Below are 21,494 nucleotides of genomic sequence, written 5' to 3' on the forward strand. Positions count from 1 at the left end.
TTACAAGTTTATGATTTCAGTAGCTCATGAGAATTTTTAAACAATTCATTCATGGGACACGGGCATTGCTGGCTGGCCAGCATTTATTGCCCATCCCTAGTTGTCCTTGAGAAGGTGATGGTTAGCTGCCTTCTTGAACTGCTGTAGTCCATGTGCTGTGGGTTGACAACAATCCCTTTAGGGAAGGAAATCCATGATTTGGACCCAGCGACACTGAAGGAATTAGTATATATTTCTAAGGTAGCATGGTGACTAGATTGAAGGGGAACTTGCAGGTGATGTTCAGATGGTCTTCTAGCTGGAAGTAATCATGGGTTTGGAAGGTGCTATTTTAAAGACCTGTAGTGAATTTCTGCAGTGTATCTTGTAGATAGTACATAATGCTGAGTGTTGGTGGAGGAGGCAGTGATGTTTGTGGATGTGGAGGTGGTGCCAATCAAGCAGGCTGCTTTGTCTTGGATGGTGTTAAGCTTCTCGAGTATTGTTGGTGGTGCACCCAACTATGCAAGTGGTGAGTATTCCATTACATTCCTGACTTGTGCTTTGTAGGTGATGGACAGGCTTTGGGGAGTCAGGAAATTAGTTATTTGCCACGATATTCCTAGCCTCTGACCTATTCTTATAGCCACTGTGTTCATATGGTGAGTCCAATTGAGCCTTTGGTCAACAGTAACCCTGTTGTAGAGGTAGATTCGGTGATTGTAACACCAAGAATGTCAAGGGGTAGTGGTTAGATTGTTTCTTATTGGAGATGGTCATTGCCTGATATTTGTGTGATGCGAATCCTACTTGCCACTTGTTAGCGCAAGCCTGGATATTGCCCAGATCTTGTTGCATTTAAAGATAGACTACTTCAGTATTGGAGGAATCGTAAATGGGATTGAACATTGTGCAATTATTAGTGAACATCCCCATTTCCGATCATATGATGGAGGGAAGGTCATTGATGAATATGGTTGGGCCTAGGACACTACCCTGAAGAACACCTGGAGAGATGCCCTGCAGCTGAGATTACTGATCTCCAAAATCAGTGCAGTGTAAAGATGGAGGCACTTCCTCCTCTGACAGAAAATTGCCACATTATTTTGTACATGGGAGCACTGCTAAGCAAAGGCTGTAAGCAAAAATCTAAGGCAAATCACAGCATTTTTCAGTGCATTGATATAATTATTCTTCAACTTAATTAAAAGTTATTTAAAGAATGCAAGACAGTAAACTTACTTATTGAACAGGTGGTTATCTACTTTTATCTTGCTGTAGGCTTTGAAGTCATCTGGCATCAACATAACTGGAATTTGGACATGACTTAACTCATTGATCTGCAAAACAAAATGAGAATTTGTTGTAGAAATATACCAATGATCTTATGATTAAGATTTGACCTATTATGTTCAGAGAAATTGTGATTTCTGTTCTGGTGATGTGTTACTGGACCTCTAATCTGCTAATAATATCCAACATTAACACCTACTTTAGACTTCCCTCTCTTCCCATGAGCATTCTGACTCCTTTCAACTTTTGTTCAGTGTTACCTATGATTATAAATCTCCCTTGCCTTTTAATCTTTCCAGTAGACAATAGGTGCAGGAGTAGGCCATTCAGCCCTTCGTGCTAGCAGCACCATTCATTATGATCATGGTTGATCATCCACAATCAATATCCTGTTCCTACCTTATCCCCATAACCCTTGATTCCACTATCTTTAAGAGCGCTATCCATCTCTTTCTTGAAAGTATCCAGAGACTTGGCCTCCACTATCTTCTGCGGCAGAGCATTCTATATATCTTTGGGTGAAGAAGTTTCTCAACTCTGTTCTAAATGGCCTACCCCTTATTTTTAAACTGTGTCCTCTGGTTCTGGTCTCACCCATCAGCGGAAACATGCTTCCTGCCTCCAGAGTGTCCAATCCTTTAATAATCTTATACGTCTCAATCAGATCCTGCCTCATCCTTCTAAACTCCGGTGTATACAAGCCCAGTCGCTCCAATCTTTCAGCATATGATAGTCCCACCATTCCGGAAATTGACTTTGTGAACCTACGTTGCACTCCTTCAATAGCCAGAATATCCTTCCTCAAATTTGAAGACCAAAACTGCACACAATACTACAGGTGCAGTCTCACCAGGGCCCTGTATAGCTGCAGAAGGACCTCTTTGCTCCTATACTCTATTCCTATTCTTATGAAGGCCAGTATGCCATGAGCTTTCTTCACTGCCTGCTGTACCTGCATGCTTGCTTTCATTCACTGATGTACAAGAACACCCAGATCTCTCTGTACTGCCCCTTTACCTAACTTGACTCCATTTAGATAGTAATCTGCCTTCCTGTACTTGCCACCAAAGTGGATAACCACACATTTATCCACATTCAACTGCAGCTGCTATGCATCCGTCCATTCACCTAGCCTGTCCAAGTCACCCTGTATTCTCATAATATCCTCCTCACATTTCAGCCTGCTACCCAGCTTTGTATCATCAGCAAATTTGCTAATATTACTTTTAATGCCTTCATCTATATCATTAATGTATATTGTAAATAGCTGTGGTCCCAACACCGAGCCTTGTGATTCTCCACTAGTCACCGCCTGCCATTCCAAAAGGGACCCATTCTTCACTACTCTTTGCTTCCTGTCAGCCAGCCAATTTTCAATCCAAGTCAGTATTTTGCCCCCAATACCATGTATCCTAATTTTGCTCACTAATCTCCTATTTGGGACTTTATCAAAGGCTTTCTGAAAGTCCAGGTATACTACATCCACTGGCTCTCCACTGTCTATCTTCATAGTTACATCCTCAAATAAATTCCAGAAGATTAGTCAAGCACGATTTTCCCTTTGTAAATCCACGCTGACTCTGACATATTCTGTTACTGCTTTCCAAATGAGTTGTAATTTCATCTTTTATAATTGACTCCAGCATCTTTCCTAGCATTGACGTCAGGCTAACCGGTCTATAATTCCCTGTTTTCTCTCTCCCTCCTTTCGTGAAACATGGGACAACATTATCCACCCTCCAATCCGCAGGAACGGATTCTGAATCTATAGGACATTGGAAAATGATTACCAATGCATCCACGATTTCTAGAGGCACCTCCTTCAGTCCCTGGGATGCAGACCTTCAGGTTCCCTGACATTTCCTTCTGCTCCACACTCTAACCACTCTGAATTTAACAAAAAGTGGCCTCATTTCCTCTTTGGATTTATTAGTAATTATCTTCTAATTTTTGTCCACTAGAAAGTATCCTCTTCACATTACCATTTGCATAATTTTAAAAGCCTTAAATCAGGTCTCCTCTAAATTTTCTCTTATTTAAATAAAGCCCTTTTTAACATTTCTAGACAGCTGTACTCTTGCTGTTCTTGTATCATCTTTAAAAATGTTTTTTATTGCAGTCTCTGTGTCTCCATGCTTTTCTCATAGTATAATAATGTGCACCTAAGTGTGCCCTGACCAAAGTCCTATAAAGTCTAATGTCATTTCATTTTTAAAACCATTTTACCAGAGTGGCGAGGAGAGAAGGATTGGTGAAAAGAGGGCTGCTGGGAAGGGTGAGTTTTTCTGCATTAAAAGGGACTTACCGCGGGAGTCGAGCCTCCATTTGCCGAGAGGTGTGAGGGAGGAGCGAAGGACTTTTGGGAAGTCATATATTTGTATGGTTGCGTTATCCGAAACACTACTCAGGTAGTGTCTCCCACCCATCCTCCTCTAACCAAAAAAAAAGGTTCTGTGCACCAGATTGGTAAGGTAATGAGATTATTTTTTATTCCTTATTTTTTCAACAGTCTCTTTGGTAATTTAGAATAGTGGGAATAGAGGTTAGGGCAGTTGAATGTTCCTCCTGCAGAATATGGGAGGTAAGGGTCATGACTAGTGTCCCTGCTGACTGCAGGGAAGTGCACCCAACTCCAGCTCCTCGAAAACCGCATGAGGGAACTGGAGCTGGAGCTGGAGCTGGATGAACTTCGGATCATTCAGGAGGCAGACGGAGTTATTGAGAGGAGTTAAAGGGAGGTAGTCACTCCTCAGGTACAAGAAAAAGGCAGATGGGTTACAGTCAGGGGACGGAAAGGGAACCGGCAGGCAGTGCAGGGATCCCCTCTGGCCATTCCCCTCAACAATAAGTATATCGTTTTGGATACTGCTGGGGGGGACGACTTACCAGGAGAAAGCAGTGGGGCACAGGGCCCTGGCACAGAGTCTGTCCCTGCTGCTCAGAAGGGAAGGGGGAAGAGGAGCAGAGCAGTACTCATTGGGGACTCCATAGTTAGGGGGACAGATAGGAGGTTCTGTGGGGACGAGAGAGACTCACGGTTGGTGTGTTGCCTCCCAGGTGCCAGGGTTCGTGATGTCTCTGATCGTGTTTTTGGGATCCTTAAGGAGGAGGAGGAGCAGCCCCAAGTCGTGGTCCACAAAGGCACCAACGACATAGGTAGGAAGAGAGATGGGGATTTAGGGCAGAAATTCAGGGAGCTAGTATGGAAGCTCAGAGCTAGGATGAACAGAGTTGTTGTCTCTGGTTTGTTGCCTGTGCCATGTGCTAGTGAGGTGAGGAATAGGGAGAGAGAGGAGTTGAATATGTGGCTACAGAGATGGTGCAGGAGGGAGGGTTTTGGATTCTTGGATAATTGGGGCTCTTTCTGGGGTAGGTGGGACCTCTACAAGCAGAATGGTCTTCATCTGAACCAGAGGGGTACCAATATCCTGGGGGGTAAATTCGCTCAGGCTATTGGGGTGGGTTTAAACTAATCCAGCAGGGGGATGGAAAATTGTAGTTCAAGTATAGAAAAGGTTGAGAGTAGGGAAGTCCAAAATCAAGTTTCAGGGATGCAAGATGGCACTGGCAAGCAAGAAGTTGGTTTGAAGTGTATCTACTTCAACACCAGGAGGATCCGGAATAAAGTGGGTGAACTTGCAGCATGGGTTGGTACCTGGGACTTCGATGTTGTGGCCATTTCGGAGACATGGATAGAGCAAGGACAGGAATGGTTGTTGCAGGTTCCAGGATTTAGATGTTTCAGTAAGAACGGAGAAGATGGTGGAGGGGGGAGGGGGGAGAAATGTGGCATTATTGGTCAAGGACAGTATTACAGTTGCAGAAAGGGTGTTTGGGGACTCGTCAATTGAGGTAGCATGGACCGAGGTTAGAAATAGGAAAGGAGAGGTCACCCTGTATAGGCTTCTGAATAGTTCTCGAGATGTAGAGGAAAGGATAGCAAAGATGATTCTCGTTAGGAGTGAGAGAGACAGGGCAGTTGTCATGGGGGACTTCAACTTTCCAAATATTGACTGGGAACACTATAGTATGAGTACTATAGATGGATCAGTTTTTGTCCAGTGTGTGCAGGAGGGCTTCCTGACACAGTATGTAGACAGGCCAACAAGGGGCGAAGCCACTTTAGATTTGGTACTGGGTAATGAGCCCGGCCAGGTGTTAGACTTGGAAGTAGGTGAGCACTTTGATGATAGTGATCACAATTCTGTTGTGTTAACTTTAGTGATAGAAATGGATAGGTGTAGACCACTGGGCAAGAGTTACAGTTGGGGGAAAGGCAATTACGATGCGATTAGGCTGTAGAGCGTGGGAGCTGTGGTTTACAAAGGAAGTGGAATCTCTGGTCGAAAGGAAGAAGGCGGCTTATGTTAGGATGAGATGTGAAGGCTCAGTTAGGGCACTTGAGGGTTACAAGGTAGCCAGGAAAGACCTAAAGAGTGAGCTCAGAAGAGCCAGGAGGAGACGAGAAGTTGTTGGCGGATAGGATCAGGGTAAACCCTAAGGCTTTCTATAGGTATTTAAGGAATAAAAGAATGACGAAAGAAAGATTAGGGCCAATCAAGGATAGTAGTGGGAAGTTGTGTGTGGAGTCAGAGGAGATAGGGGAAGCACTTAATGAATATTTTTCGACAGTATTCACTCTAGAAAATGACAATGTTGTCGAAGAGAATACTGAGATACAGGCTACTAGACTAGGTGGGATTGAGGTTCACAAGGAAGAAGCATTTGAAATCCTGCAGAGTGTGAAAATAGAGAAGTCCCCTGGGCCAGATGGGATTTATCCTAGGATCCTCTGGCAAGCCAGGGAGGAGATTGCCGCGTCTTTGGCATTGATCTTTAAATCGTCATTGTCTACAGGAACAGTGCCAGAAGACTGGAGGATAGAAAATGTGGTTCCCCTGTTCAAGAAGGGAAGTAGAGACAACCCTGGTAATTATAGACCAGTGAGCCTTACTTCAGTTGTTGGTAAAGTGTTGGAAAAGGTTATAAGAGATAGGATTTATAATCATCTAGAAAATAATAATTTGAATAGGGATAGTCAGCATGGTTTTGTGAAAGATAGGTCATGCCTCACAAACCTTATTGAGTTCTTTGAGAAAATGACCAAACAGGTAGATGAGAGTAAACTGGTTGATGTGGTGTTTTTGGATTTCAGCAAGGCGTTCGATAAGGTTCCCCACAGTTGGCTACTGTACAAAATGTGAAGGAGTGGGACTGTGGGAGATATAGCAGTTTGGATCAGTAACTGGCTTGCTGAAAGAAGACAGAGGCTAATGGGAAATATTCATCCTGGAGTCCAGTTACTAGTGGTGTACCGCAAGGGTTGGTGTTGGGTCCACTGCTGTTCGTCATTTTTATAAACGACCTGGATGAGGGCATAGAAGAGTGGGTTAGTAAGTTTGCAGACAACACTAAGTTCGGTGGAGTTGTGGAAAGTGATGAAGGATGTTGTAGGTTACATAGAGACATAGATAAGCTGCAGAGCTGGGCTGAGAGGTGGCAAATGGAGTTTAATGCGGACAAGTGAGAGGTAATTCACTTTGGTCGGAGTAACCGGAATGCAAAGTACTGGGCTAATGGTAAAATTCTTGGTAGTGTAGATCTTGGTGTCCAGGTACACAGATCCTTGAAAGTTGCCACCCAGGTTGACAGGGTTGTTAAGAAGGCATACAGTGTTTTAGCTTTTATTAATAGAGGGATCAAGTTCCGGAACCATGAGGTTATGCTACAGCTGTACAAACTCTGGTGCAGCCACACTTGGAGTATTGTATACAGTTCTGGTCACCACGTTATAAGAAGGACGTGGAAGCTTTGGAAAGGGTGCAGAGGAGATTTACTAGGATATTGTCTGGTATGGAGGGAAGGTCATACAAGGAAAGGCTAAGGGACTTGAGGCTGTTTTCGTTGGAGAGAAGAAGGTTGAGAGGTGACTGAAAAGAGACATATAAGATAATCAGAGGGTTAGATAGGGTGGACAGGGAGAGCCTTTTTCCAAGTATGGTGACGGCGAGCACAAGGGGACATAGCTTTAAATTGAGGAGTGATAGATATATGACAGATGTCAAAGGCAGTTTCTTTACTCAGAGGGTATGGAATACTTTGTCTGCAACGGTAGTAGATTCGCCAACTTTATGTACATTTAAGTCGTCATTGGACAAGCATATGGACCTACATGGAATAGTGTAGGTTAGATGGGCTTCAGATTGGTATGTGTTGCTGGAAAACGCAGCAGGTCAGGCAGCATCCAAGGAGCAGGAGAATCGATGTTTTGGGCATGAGGCCTTCTTCAGGAATGCAGGGATTCCTGAAGAAGGGCTCATGCCCGAAACGTCGATTCTCCTGCTCCTTGGATGCTGCCTGACCTGCTGCGCTTTTCCAGTAACACATTTTCAGCTCTGATCTCCAGCATCTGCAGTCCTCACTTTCTCCTTCAGATTGGTATGACAGGTCGGTGCAACATCGAGAGCCGAAGGGCCTGTACTGTGCTGTAATGTTCTATGTTCTAATTTCACCAGCCTCCACCACTTTCTCTGGCAGCTCATTCCATACATGTACCACTCTTTGCATGAATAAGATGCCCCTTAGGTCCCTTTTAAATTTTTCCCTTCTCACGTTAAACCTATACACTCTAGTTCTAGATCCCCCCCCCCCCCCCCCCCCAAACCAGGGACAAGACTTTGTCTATTTACCGTATTCATGCCCCTCGTGATTTTATAAACCTCTATAAGGTCACCCCTCAGCCTCCAATGCTCCAGGGAAAACAGCCCCAGCCTGTTCAGCCTCTCCCTTTAGCTCAAACCTTCCACCCTGGCAACATCCTTGTAAACCTTTTCTGAACACTTTCAAGTTTCACATCATCCTTTCTATAGAAGGGAGACCAGAAATGCACACAATATTCCAAAAGTGGCCTAACCAATGTCCTGTACAGCCGCAACATGACCTCCCAACTCCTGTACTCAATGCTCTGACCAATAAGAGAAAGCATACCAAATGCCTTCTTCACTAATTTATCTATCAGAGACTCCACTTTCAAGGAGCAATTGTTACAACACAGGGTAACCCTCTCCGCTAATTTAAACCAGACACAGAAAAGCCCACTTCATGTCATAATCTGTGAAATTTTGAGTGGCAAAGAACTATCCCAATTATCACTATTCAAAGAAAAAGTTAACAATTTTATTCTTTCAGCCCAAAAGAGGACATTAGACAATAACTATTTACAACTCCTTTCTCTTAAACCTAGCTTTTACATCCCACTCTACAATACTAGTTCAATAAAAACCCTGATTAAGACTTACAAAAAAAAATCACATTTCAAAACCAGCGGGCTGGGTCGATTCTCCTTTGTAGATTTTCCTCAGTGGATTTTCCTGGATCGTCTTTTCTTCGGTCTTCTGCTGCATAAATTTCTTATTGACAGGTACTTTTCAGAGAGCTATTCTGCTAGCAGTCTGTTGGTGCTTGGCTGCTTTTTGCCATTCTGGCTAACCTGATTTTATATCCTTCCAAACATCGGACTGTCTCATTAGTTTGATGTCATCCGAAAGAGTAAAACTCAAATTCGATTGGATTCTGGTATCTTGGGGCATAATTTAAACTGATTGGCCAAATTTGGATTTGTTGCATAACATAGCAACACAGCTCCAGCTATTTGTTTTCACAACCAAATGTTACATTTTTAAATTTTTCAGCACACTCTGAGCCTCTCTCGGTCCTTCCACTCTCTCTTAAAAAGGTACAGTACATACTGACACATTCATAATGCTATGAATCTGCATTCCAAGGTCTCGTTGTTCAGCAAGACTCCCCAGGACCTTACCATTAAGTGTATAAGTCCTGCCCTGATTTGCCTTTCTAAAATGCAGCTCCTTGCATTTATCTAAATTAAATTCCATCTGCTACTCCTTGGCCCACTGGCCCATCTGAACAAGATCCTGTTGTCCTCTCACCTAACCTTCTTCATTGTCCACTGCACCTCCAATTTTGGTGTCATCTGCAAACTTACCAACCATACATCCTATGTTCACATCCAAATTGTTTATATATAAGTGATGAAAAGCAGTGGACCCAGCACCTATCCTTGTGGCACATCACTGGTCATGGGACTCCAGTCTGAAAAGCATCCCAATAACACCACCCTCTATCTTCAACCTTCGAGCCAGTTCTGTATCCAAATGGGAAATTCTCCCTGCAATCCATGTGATCTAACCTTGCTAACCAGTCTATCATGAGGAACCTTGTTGTACGGCTTACTGAAATCCACATAGATCACGAGCACTGCTCATCAATCCTCTTCAGTACTTCTTCAAAAACCTCAATCAACTTAGTGAGACGTGATTTCCCACACACAAAGCCATACTGACTATTCCTAATCAGTACTTGCCTATCCAAATACGTGTAAATCGTGTCTCTCAGGATTCCCTCCAACAACTTGCCCTTCACCAATGTCAGGTGAACCAGTCTATAGTTCCCTAGATTTTCCTCACCATCTTTAGAATGGAATAAAACAGAATAGAATATAATAGAATCCCTACAGTGTGAAAACAGGCCTTTGGCCCAAAAAGTCCATGCTGACCCTCCAAAGAGAAATCCTCCCAGACCCATTCCCCAACTATTCTACATTTACCCCTTACTAAGGCACCTAACCTACACATCCCTGAACACAATGGACAGTTTTGCATGGCCAAATCATTTAACCTGCACATCATTGGACTATGGGTGGAAACTGGACCACCCGGAGGAAACCCACGCAAGCCTGGGGAGAATGTGCAAACTCCAGACAGTCGCCAGAGGCTGGAATCAAACCCGGGTTCTGGACGCTGAGAGCCACCGTGCCACCCTTTCTTAAATAGCAGCACCTCGTTAGCCAACCTCCAGTCTTCCGGCACCTCACCTGTGACAATCGATGATCCAAATCTCTCAGCAAGGGGTCCAGCAATCACTTCCCTAGCTTCCCACAAAGTTCTAGGACACCTGATTAGGTCCCATTTTATGTGTTTCAAGACATCCAGTACCACCTCTCTGTAATATGGACATTTTTCAAGATGTTATATCTTCTAAATCCTTCTCCACAGTAAACACTGATGCAAAGTATTTGTTTAGTATCTTCCCCATCTCCTGCAGTTCCACACAAAGGTCGCCTTGCTGATCTTTGAGGGGTCCTATTCTCTCCCTCGCTACACTTTTGTCCTTAACATATTCATAAAGTCCCTTTGGATTCTCCTTAACCCTATTTGCTAAAGTTTTTCAAGTCCCCCTTTTGCCCTCCTAATTTCTCTCTTAAGTATATTCCTACTGCCTTTATACTCCAAGGATTCACTTGATCCCTGCTGTCTATACCTGACATATGCTTCCTTCTTTTCCTTGACCAAAACCTCAATTTCTTTAGTCATTCAGCATTCCCTACATCTACTAGCCTTTCCTTTCACCCTAACAGGAACATACTGTTTCTGGACTCTCGTTATCTCATTTTTGAAGACTTCCCATTTTCCAGCCGTCCCTTTACCTGCGAACATCTGCCCCCAAACAGCTTTTTAAAGTTCTTGCCTAATACCATCAAAATTGGCCTTCTTCCAATTTAGAACTTCAACTTTTAGATCTGGTCTATCCTTTTCCATCATTATTTTAAAACTAATAGAATTATGGTCGCTGGCCCCAAAATACTCACCCAATGACACCTTAGACACTTGCCCTGTCTTTTTCCCAAAAGTTTTGCACCTTCTCTAGTAGGTACATCCACATACTGAATCAGAAGGTTTTCTTGTACACTCTTAATGAATTCCTCTCCATTTAATCCCTAAACACTATGGCAGTCCCAGTCTATGTTTGGAAAGTTAAAATCCCCTACCATAACCATCTTATTATTCTTACAGATAATGGAGATCTCCTTACAAATTTGTTTCTCAATTTCCCACTGACTATTGGGGGGTCTATAATACAATCCTAATAAGGTGATCATCCTTTTGTTATTTCGCAGTTCCACCCAAATAACTCCCTGGTTGTATTCCCAGGAATATCCTCCTTCAGTGCAGCCATTATGAGCTGCCGGAGGAAGTGGTGGAGGCTGGTACAATTGCAGCATTTAAAAGGCATTTGGATGGGCATATGAGTATTAAGGGTTTAGATGGATATGGGCCAAGTGCTGGTACATGGGACTACATGAGGTTGGGATGTCTGGTTGGCATAGACAAGTTGGATCCATCTGTTTCTGTGCTGTTCATCTCTATGACTATTACTCTACAATATTGTCAAAATGCCTCTCCCCCTCCACTCTTGCCTCCTTTCTATCATTCCTGTAGCATTTGTATTCTGGAACATTAAGCTGCCAGTCCTGTCCATCCCTAAGCCACATTTCTGTAAATGCTATGATATCCTAGTCCCATGTTCCTAACCATGCCCTGAGTTCATCTGCCTTCTCTATTAGGCCTCTTGCATGGAAAAAAAAATGCAGTTTAATTTACTTCATTCTCTGCTTTGTCCCTGCCTGCCCTGACTATTTCACTTGCCCCCTTTCCCAACTGTACCAGTCTCAAACTGATCTCTTTCCTCACTATCTCCCTGGGTCCCACCCCCTCTCCTTACTAGTTTAAATAATCCCAAACATCTCTAGCAAATTTCCCTGCCAGTATATTAGTCCCCTTCCAATTCAGTTCTTCTTCTACCCCAGAAGAGATGCCTATGATCCAAAAATGTGAATCCTTCTCCCCTGCACCAGCTCCTCAGTCAAAAATAGAAATTGCTGGAAAAGCTCAGCAGGTCAGGCAGCATCTCTAGAGAGAAATCAGAGTTAACATTTTGGATCAGTGACATCGGTTCTGAGGAAAGGTCACTCAACCCAAAATGCTTTTTTAACTAAAATACAAGTCTTTAGTTTCTCTTTAAGGCATGGATGAATTAGTGCATTTCTCAAATTGTGTTTATTTACTGTATTTTAAGAGTGTTCTAATCACTCAGTACAATGTGGCAAAGCACACTATGAAATCTTAATATGTCTTCCGTTAACTTATTGCCTGCTGTTCTGTTGATAAGATGTGTCAATCTATCATTTTAAATTACTTTGCCACACTGTCATGACATTAAAGGCAAAATTCATGATTGTTTACAGACTCCTTCTCAGCCTCCATAATCCAAGTCACTGCATACATAATTACACTTTCTTTACCCAATTTTTGATTCAATGTTACAGTTTCCTTACATAACCACTTTGCACTTCAAAAGAAGTGATTCATTTTTTTTTAAGGATAATGCTTCATAGGAGATTCTCTTTGAATTTTTTGAGGCCACAAGTAACTTTTCTCCCTCTGTATACATCTTATTCATGCTCTCAATGTAGACAACACAGAAAAATCAATGCTAAATTCAAACTGATTAAGTAATGCAAAGACATCAAACAATTATCCATTTCTCTTTCTGGATCAGAAAGTATAGCTAAAATCTCGGTGTAGTCGTGGACTGTCAACTGGTACAGGATTTTCATATTTAAATAGGGAAGAAGTAAAAACACTAAGATAGCAATTTGTTAAAATAATTAAAAACAGATTAGAATTCCACTACTTTAATGTACAAAACAAACCGATTACACAGACAAGAAAATTTCAAGCATTCTGCCAAATAGCAGAGACAAAACAATTCCACTGCATACACTCATCATGTTGTAAAGAGAAATGAGAAATGGTTCAACAATTTGTCACTCACCATTTTAAACACTTCAACGCACCACTTATGTGCAATATGACTTTGGTAAAAATTGAAACTTTTTGTCTTTCTGCCCAAAATAAATCAAGTTGGCTAAAGATGATGTTTCTTTTGCTGAAATCATTTAGTATTATCCTTTTCCAAGACCATTTTTGTTTTCAGACGTCACACTCAATAGGTACTTTGTTCTTTCTCTAATTGCCTTGAAAACATATTGATCTACCATCAGTGAATAAACCTCTACTTGCTTAAAACAACCTGCCATAATAAAATCCCTAATAACAAATAAAAACTACAGGAATAGATATGGAGGCACAGATGAATAATTTAGGCTGGATGACCAAAAAGCTGCAGGAAAAGATAAATGCTGAAAGACGTTTAAAAAAAAAATTGACAACCCTGAGGCAGATCCAGCCATTTGAAATAACTCTCTGAGCATTTACAGGATAGTGCATAAAATTGTTGTGTTTGGGCTGAGAACTTAGACCCAAGAAGGTTGCCCAAGAGAAAGGATGGAATGGCAGGGAGGGAAGAAAATATGATAGATTTTAATTTTAATACAATGCAGAAACAATGTAGGTCAACATAGGCAAGAACATTAGTATGAGCACGAACTTAATGCCAATAGGGTTTAAATGAGCTTTTGCGGGGGGTGGGGAGAGTCAGAAGTGTCTGGTGAAGATGACAGAGAAATGTTATCATTTGGATGAGAACATAGACAAGCATCTCAATGCCTAAGGAGCTGAGAAAAGACAGGTAATGATGCCAAGAGAAATCAGGTTGGTTTGGCGCAGATGTGTTAAATTCAATGCACAGATTGGAGTTCATTAAGGTTTTACACAGTCTGGTTCAGCTTCAGTGGTTGAGATGAAGGATTGGAATGGCAAGGAAGGAATGGGGTTTGTAAAAGGAAACTACATCTTTGATCTGCCTGATGTGACACCGATCAATAATTAGCAATCTGCTCTTGCTCTGACAATAGGATAACATGCAAGTGGATTTAATCAAAATGTCACAAGAAAAGTCCAATGTTAATCCTAACTGTCTGAAAAAGACTTAGAGCACCATCACAAATTAATCCTGCTACTGTTGCAGACAGAACTTCAAAGATTGTAAATTAAGGGTTAATGCTCCCTTGGCTTCATCATTACAAGTTTTAGAAGCTTTAAAGGTATAGCATGTAATTGTAGAACAAAGAAAGAACAAAATAAAGAGATGAGTAGAACACAATCTTAAATAATGAGGGTTCAGAAACATTGAAGAATTAGACAGACAGGAAAAAAGGGATTAGCTCAAAAGGATATGAGTACTGACATGCTAAGCGACTCCAGGAAGTGCATAAACTGGGGGGCTTGGAGATTTTGGTTATGCCTACGTGAGATAGTTTTAATTATTGAAACAACAAAGCTAAAAGTAAGTCAGTAGAAGTATGAAGAAATCAAGTGTTTCAGGTTCTGCAGGGAACAGATGTTGCTGTCTGAATGAAACATTGGAAATAATATGGTATAACCAAAATAACCAGATATGAATTCAGCTCAGTGGTCACCGTGGTGAGATTTCACATTCTGGTCAATTGCTAGGCATGAAAAGTAAATATAAAATAACACCTATGAATCTGCCCAATACACCTAGAGGAAGAAATAGGTGGCACATAATCTGCACGGAATAAATACATCAAATCAGCATTAAACACAAGTTAACCATATTGCAAAACATACTGAAATGGTGTAGGAGATGGAGTGATGATTCTGGGACAAATAAAAAAAAAAATCAAATCTTAATAAACATAACCATCCAGTTCTATCATCTACTTACTTCAAAGTGATGAATCCTATATTCCTGACACCTCTTTCAGCCCTTAAAATTTCATAGTACAGAAATCTAATGTCAGAGTTTCACATTTTAATGCTGAGTTTAGCATCTCACTAAAATAATATTACATAGCAATAAACAGCACAACGTGATCTTGAAACTCCAAGACCTTCAGCCTATTGCACACACACAATAAAAAATGTGGGCATGTGGACAAACAACTTACTCTTTTATCCATTCACAGGATGTGGGCTTTGCTGGCGGGGTCAGTTTTTATTTCCCATCCCTAATTCCATTAAGAAAGTGTTGATGAGTTGTCTTCTGGAACTGCAGCAGTCTATTTGGTGGAGGTAGATTCACAGTGATAGGGAAGAATTTCTGGTATTTTGACTCGATGGCAGTGAAGGATTGGCGATATGCCCCCAAGTCAGAAAGGTGTGTGGTACTTGGTGGTGTCCCCATGTATCTGCTTCCCATGTCCTTCTAAATGTTAATGCTTGTTGCCAAGGAGCACTGGTGAATTTCTGTCGTGTATCTCGTAGATGGGATGTAGTGCTGCTACTGAACATCAATGGTGGAGGGAGTGGATGTTTGTGGCTGTGGTGCCCAATTGGCTGCTTTGTCCTGTTTTGACTATTGTTGAACTGCGCTCATCCAGATAAGTGGAGAGACCTGACTTGTGCCTTGTAGATGCAGGATAGACTTTAGGCAGTCAGGAGGTGAATTACTCACCAGAATTCCTAGTCTATTTGGATTCCAGGATAATGCAGGAATTGTGCACAATTTTAGCAGAAGAGAGCAGGAGTCAACAATATTTTTTGTGGCCAAACCAGAACCAGCTATATTTGACTTCACCAGTTATCCACTTTCAAACCTATGAACCAAGGTTCAAAATGCATGGATGAATGCTGAGTGAATCATCAAAAAGCACAGGAGAATTCAATCATGGGCGTGATCAAAGAAAAGAGAGTGGAAGAAGATGCAGAGGGTGAAGATGAGGGTGAGGGTGAGGGAAAGTAGGCAATGAGAAGGATCATTGGAGGGTAAGGGCAAGAGAGGAGAAAGCTGCAAAAAGGGTGGAGAGAGGAGAAGATGGTGTGGAAGGCAGCAAAGAGGGAATAGTTTTTAAAATGTCAAAAAAAAAATCAGCTGATAGAAGCCAGGAAAACAAAATCACTGAAAGAATGAATTACTTACAAATGAATATGGAGCCCTACTTTAAAAGTTGAATAATTTCAGCAGCTACTTGGGGAAAACACGTTGTGGACACTGATGTAATAAACACTGCGTCAATCTGGAGTTTAAGCCTGATATTGAGATCTGAGATGCAATAAAGGGGGAGGAACTGCCTGGTTAATATGTTTTGTAAAAGTGGTGAAAATGCATTAGCTATTACCTCACCAGTGTGTGGAAGGTGTGTTTAGGATAATGGTATTTCCTTGGGTAGCAGTGTCATGTCAGTCATGCTGAATAAACTTAAGTTATGTCAACTGATATGGTGATGTTCAGGAAATTAATACTTTCAATGCAATGTTGTGGTTTTTAAGTTTAATGGAAGATTGACAATTATTTAAGATATTGATGAATTGTTTGAATTCTGCTTCTGTGTGAATCCAAATTTTTCATATGTCAACATAAACACAAAAGATATTGTTACTATAAGACCTTATGGCCTAATAAGTTAATGAGAATAAAAAGGATACCCCTGAAAACCAATAAGTTGCTTCCAAACAAATCACAAAAAGAGTACCCTAGCCAAAAAAAAGTTCCTACTGAGCATCTTGGGTTTAAGGAACTGAAGATAAGGCTATAGTGAGGGAATGTGATAGATTGGACAGAAGGCAGAAGACAGAAGGAAGATGTGAGGATGAGTGATGCAAGGAAGAAATAAAATCTAAGAAATAAGAATGAGAATTTTATGAATGAGATGCTGCTTACCTAGGAGACTCTGTAGGACAGGAAGCACAGGGTTGATGGGTTAATAGGAGTTGGTAAAATTAGGAGTATTATGGAGGGTAGAATATTCAAGGCTGGTCAAGATTTTTAAAAACTTCTTTCATGGGATGTCAGCATCATTAGTAAGGCCAACACTTGATGCACATACTTAATTTCCCTCGAGGGTCAACAGTCAACCAAACTTCAATAACAGATGAGCTGTGAAATTGCAAGATGTCCTGAAGTTGAAATAACTGGTCTTAAATGATTACACAGAGAATTGGTCATCAGCTCATCTCAGCATTAAATATCATAGAGTCAAAGAATATGGCACCCAAAGCCAGTGAACAGATATAGGAGGTCTTGTGGTGCAGTAGGTGGCACCCCTAGTCTGGATTTGTGTCCAATGCCAGAGAAAGTTGCAGTCGCTCTCATCATTATTCCACATTTCAAAATTTCAATATGCAATTGCAAGTGAATGTTGTCATAGCAACTTAGACTGAGTGATCTGTAAGATATCATCAGCATACAACAGATAAAACTGGTATTTTTAAAATGTTGAAACACAGTTGATTGCATTATTTGGACATAGAGTAAAATGTGTCATAAACTGTGTTAAATGACATGCTGCAAGATGTACCAATTGCTGTCTTTGTGGAATTCTCAGTATTCAAATTACAGTGCATGCTGTTACTCACTGTACTCATGATTTCATTCAATTTAACCAGATGAACAATTTTAAAATTACATAAGCTGTAAACAGTTTGGGGTAAACTTCTGGACCTTATTCACAAATTGTTATAATCAGTAAAAGTGCCAAAGTAGCTGAAACAATTGTTTTGATATTTTAAATAATGAGTTAATTCAAACTATTCCTGCCACTACTCAACATATAGCTGTTTCTTAAATGAATAATAACCTGTCTTAATCACTATTTCTTAAAGATTACAAGGTTCTTTGAACTCACAAGTAATGAATCATCATTAAATATCAAGAGTTGTGGAGCTGTGAATTTGTTGCATTGCTAATTTTTGGGACATAAAAGGTTGATTTAAAAAAAGCTGGAAAGAAGATCTTTCAATGCAAATGAGAACCTTTTCCAATTTAAATTAACCTTAATACAGTCGCTGAATCAATCACCAGAACAAAATAGATACCTTGGAGTAAGTTAAAGAAACAGAAATACACTTCATTGTTAACCCCATTGACCAAGTTACCAACTCTCGCACCTTGGGGACCCTCTTGTGACTCAGTGGTAGTGTCCCTACCCCTACAATCAGAGACCTGGTTTCAAGTTTCCCCTGTTCCAGAAGTGTGTAATAACATCTCTGAAAAAATTGATTATAAAAACAAGTCAAACAAAAATAAGTAACTCTCCCATCTTTTACATCTGGTAAAAAGATTCAAAGGAGTACTTAAAGTGCATTACTTTCAAGGCAATGGGCCAAATATTGAAAAAAGTGGGACTAGTGTTGATTTAGAGTAATTTAGTCAGTGCAGACGTGATGGGCTGAAGGGCCTCTTCTGTACTGTGTGATTTAGATGGGGAAAGTAATCTGTGCTCAGATTTGTCTGTGTTTTGGTATGAGATAAAGACAGGCTTGCTTGGGATAACTTGCTATTTGATATCCCTGCCTCTTGGTTGGGAAGAGTTAACTTCACTCAGAGAATGACCCAATATTGTGTGCCTGATTTCACGATAGAAGACCTTAAAAGCATCACATCAACAGGTCAAACAATAATTTCAAACAATTATTACAAGAGTGAAATACAGGCAAACTAATGAGATGACAATACTAACTAATGCCTGGACTTGATGGCCTTCTTCCCAGGGTCTTAACATAAGTGGTTGCAGAGGTAGTGCTTACAATGATTATATTTTGCCAAAATTTCACAGACTTAGGAAAGATTCTAGTAGTTTGGAAAAGTTCAAATGTAATGTCTGCATTCAAGAAAGGAAGGACACACTAAACAGTAATTACAAGTCACTTAGCTAAACATTTGTCGTTGAAAAAACTTTCAAACCCATTATTAATAATATGTAAAAAAACTAAAATGCAATGAAGAGGAGTCAATAGGTATCTGAACATCTTGATCCTTATCCATGTTGCCTTGAAGAATGAACTCTAATTGACTAAAAGAGTTCCTTTCTCCCCGCCTACCCGAAGGGATTCTGTTTTGTCCTGTTACCTGTGTTTGGGTTATTTAAAGGGGTAAACATTCATATATTCATATTACAAACTAAGTGTACTTACCACCTTTGCATCTTCACTGAATAGATTTTCTCACATAATAAATCAAAAACTGCATCCCTATTAAATAAACCTGCTGGATGGATATTCTTATGTCTATCACAGAGAAAACATAAAACTTGGTGTATTGGGAACCGGGGAAAACAATTAAATTATTACTCATGGAATAGTTAAACTAGAGAAAGATAGTGCACTCCTACCCTTACAAGAAACAATACATTTCCATGTAGGTACTAAAAGTAATTTGGGAGGTAAGTGGAATTATCATTTATTGAAAGGGGATGGAATATAAATGCCTTGATACAACCTCCATAGGGCTATGATGAGACAATACAGAGAATACTGCATTCAGTACTGGTCTCCATATTTATGAGGAGGAGATATTTGCTTTGGAGAGAATTCAGAGAATGCTCAGTAGATTGATTAATATAACAAAATACAGCACAGGAACAGGCCCTTCTGCCCATCACCCCTGCGCCGATTTGTAAGCCTTACTGAGACCCACTACTTAATGCCCATGCATGGTTTCTATCCCTCTGTTCGCATCCCATCCATGTGTCTCTCAAGCTACACCTTAAACGCTGCTAACATGCTTGCTTCAACCACCTCCACTGGCACGGAGTTCCAGACACCCTCTGTGTGAAGACTTTTCCCTGCACTTCTCCGCTAAACTTGCCCTCTCTCATCTTGAGACTCTGCCCTCTTGCAGTTGACCTTTCCACCCTGGGAAAAAGCCTCTGACTATCCATCCTTTCTATGTCACTCATAATTTTGTAGACCACTATCAGGTCACTCCTCAGCCTCTGCCTTTCTAGTGAAAACAATCCAAGTTTATCCAATCTCTCCTCACTACTAAACCCTCCAGGCCAAGCAACATCCTGTTAAACCTTGTCAAAGAGTCATAGAGACGTACAGCATGTAAACAGACCCTTCGGTAGAACCTGTCCCCGCCGACTAGATATCCCAACCCAATCTAGTCCCACCTGCCAGCACCTGGCCCATATCCCTCCAAACCCTTCCTATTCATATACCCATCCAAGTGCCTTTTAAATGTTGCAATTGTACCAGCCTCCACCACATCCTCTGGCAGCTCATTCCATACACGTACCACCCTCTGCGTGAAAAAGTTGCCCCTTAGGTCTCTTTTATATCGTTCCCCTCTCACCCTAAACCTATGCCCTCTAGTTCTGGACTCCCCGATCCTCGGGAAAAAACTTTGTCTATTTACCCTATCCATGCCCCTCATAATTTTGTAAACCTCTATAAGGTCACCCCTCAGCCTCCAACACTCCAGGGAAAACAGCCCCAGCCTGTTCAGCCTCTCCCTATCGCTCAAATCCTCCAACCCTGGCAACATTCTTCTAAATCTTTTCTGAACCCTTTCAAGTTTCAGAACATCTTTCCGATAGGAAGGAGACCAGAATTGCACGCAGTATTCCAACAGTGGCCTAACCAATGTCCTGTACAGCCGCAACATGACATCCCAACTCCTGTACTCAATACTCTGACCAATAAAAAGAAAGCATACCAAACGCTGCATTCACTATCCCATCTACCTGCAACTCCACTTTCAAGGAGCTATGAACCTGCACTCCAAGGTCTCTTTGTTCAGCAACACTTCCTAGGACCTTGCCATTAAGTGTATAAGTCCTGCTAAGATTTGCTTTCCCAAAATGCAGCACCTCACATTTATCTGAATTAAACTCCATCTGCCACTTCTCAGCCCATTGGCCCATTTGGTCCAGATCCTGTTGTAATCTGAGGTAACCCTCCTCCTTGTCCACTACACCTCCAATTTTGGTGTCATCTGCAAACTTACTAACTATACCTCTTATGCTCGCATCCAAATCATTTATGTAAATGACAAAATGTAGAGGACGCAGCACCGATCCTTGTGGCACTCCACTGGTCACAGACCTCCAGTCTGAAAAACAACCCTCCACCACCACCCTCTGTCTTCTACCTTTGAGCCAGTTCTGTATCCAAATGGCTAGTTCTTCCTGTATTCCATGAGATCTAATCTTGCTAATCAGTCTCCCTTGGGGAACATTGTTGAACACCTTTCTGAAGTCCATATAGATCACATCTATTGCTCTGCCCTCATCAATCCTCTTTGTTACTTCTTCAAAAAACTCAATCAAGTTTGTGAGACATGATTTCCCATGCACAAAGCCATGATGACTATCCCGAACCAGTCCTTGCCTTTCCCAATACATGAACATCCTGTCCCTCAGGATTCCCTCCAACAACTTACCCACCACTGAGATCAGGTCTATAGTTCCCTGGCTTGTCTTTACCGCCCTTCTTAAACAGTGGCACCACATTTGCCAACCTCCAGTCTTCTAGCACCTCACCTGTGACTATCGATGATACAAATATCTCAGCAAGAGGCCCAGCAATCACTTCTCTAGCTTCCCACAGAGTTCTCGGGTACACCCGATCAGGTCCTGGGGATTTATCCACCTTTAACCGTTTCAAGACAGCCAACACTTCCTCCTCTGTAATCCTCTGTAACATTTTGCAAGATGT

At 41.4% G+C, this 21,494-nt stretch overlaps 1 protein-coding gene across 5 annotated transcripts in view; it reads right to left on the bottom strand.

The window, feature by feature from the left end:
- Positions 1-21,494, bottom strand: part of pip4k2aa (phosphatidylinositol-5-phosphate 4-kinase, type II, alpha a) — a 246,388-nt gene that overhangs the window by 110,766 nt on the left and 114,128 nt on the right. For 2 of the 5 annotated variants that reach the window (XM_043690447.2, XM_043690449.2), the window contains exon 2: positions 1,222-1,319. The exons of 1 other annotated variant lie outside the window; for it this stretch is intronic. In XM_043690447.2, coding sequence (XP_043546382.1) covers positions 1,222-1,319 — 98 coding nt within the window. Of the gene's footprint in view, positions 1-1,221; positions 1,320-6,350; positions 6,589-12,966; positions 13,225-21,494 lie in introns of those variants that run through there. 2 more of the 5 variants (XM_043690448.2, XM_043690451.2) reach the window with 2 other exon arrangements.

Source organism: Chiloscyllium plagiosum, unplaced genomic scaffold, assembly GCF_037043375.1.
Source record: "Chiloscyllium plagiosum isolate Xiang-an unplaced genomic scaffold, Cpla_swu_hap1 HiC_scaffold_5, whole genome shotgun sequence".
Classification (NCBI taxonomy): domain Eukaryota; kingdom Metazoa; phylum Chordata; class Chondrichthyes; order Orectolobiformes; family Hemiscylliidae; genus Chiloscyllium; species Chiloscyllium plagiosum.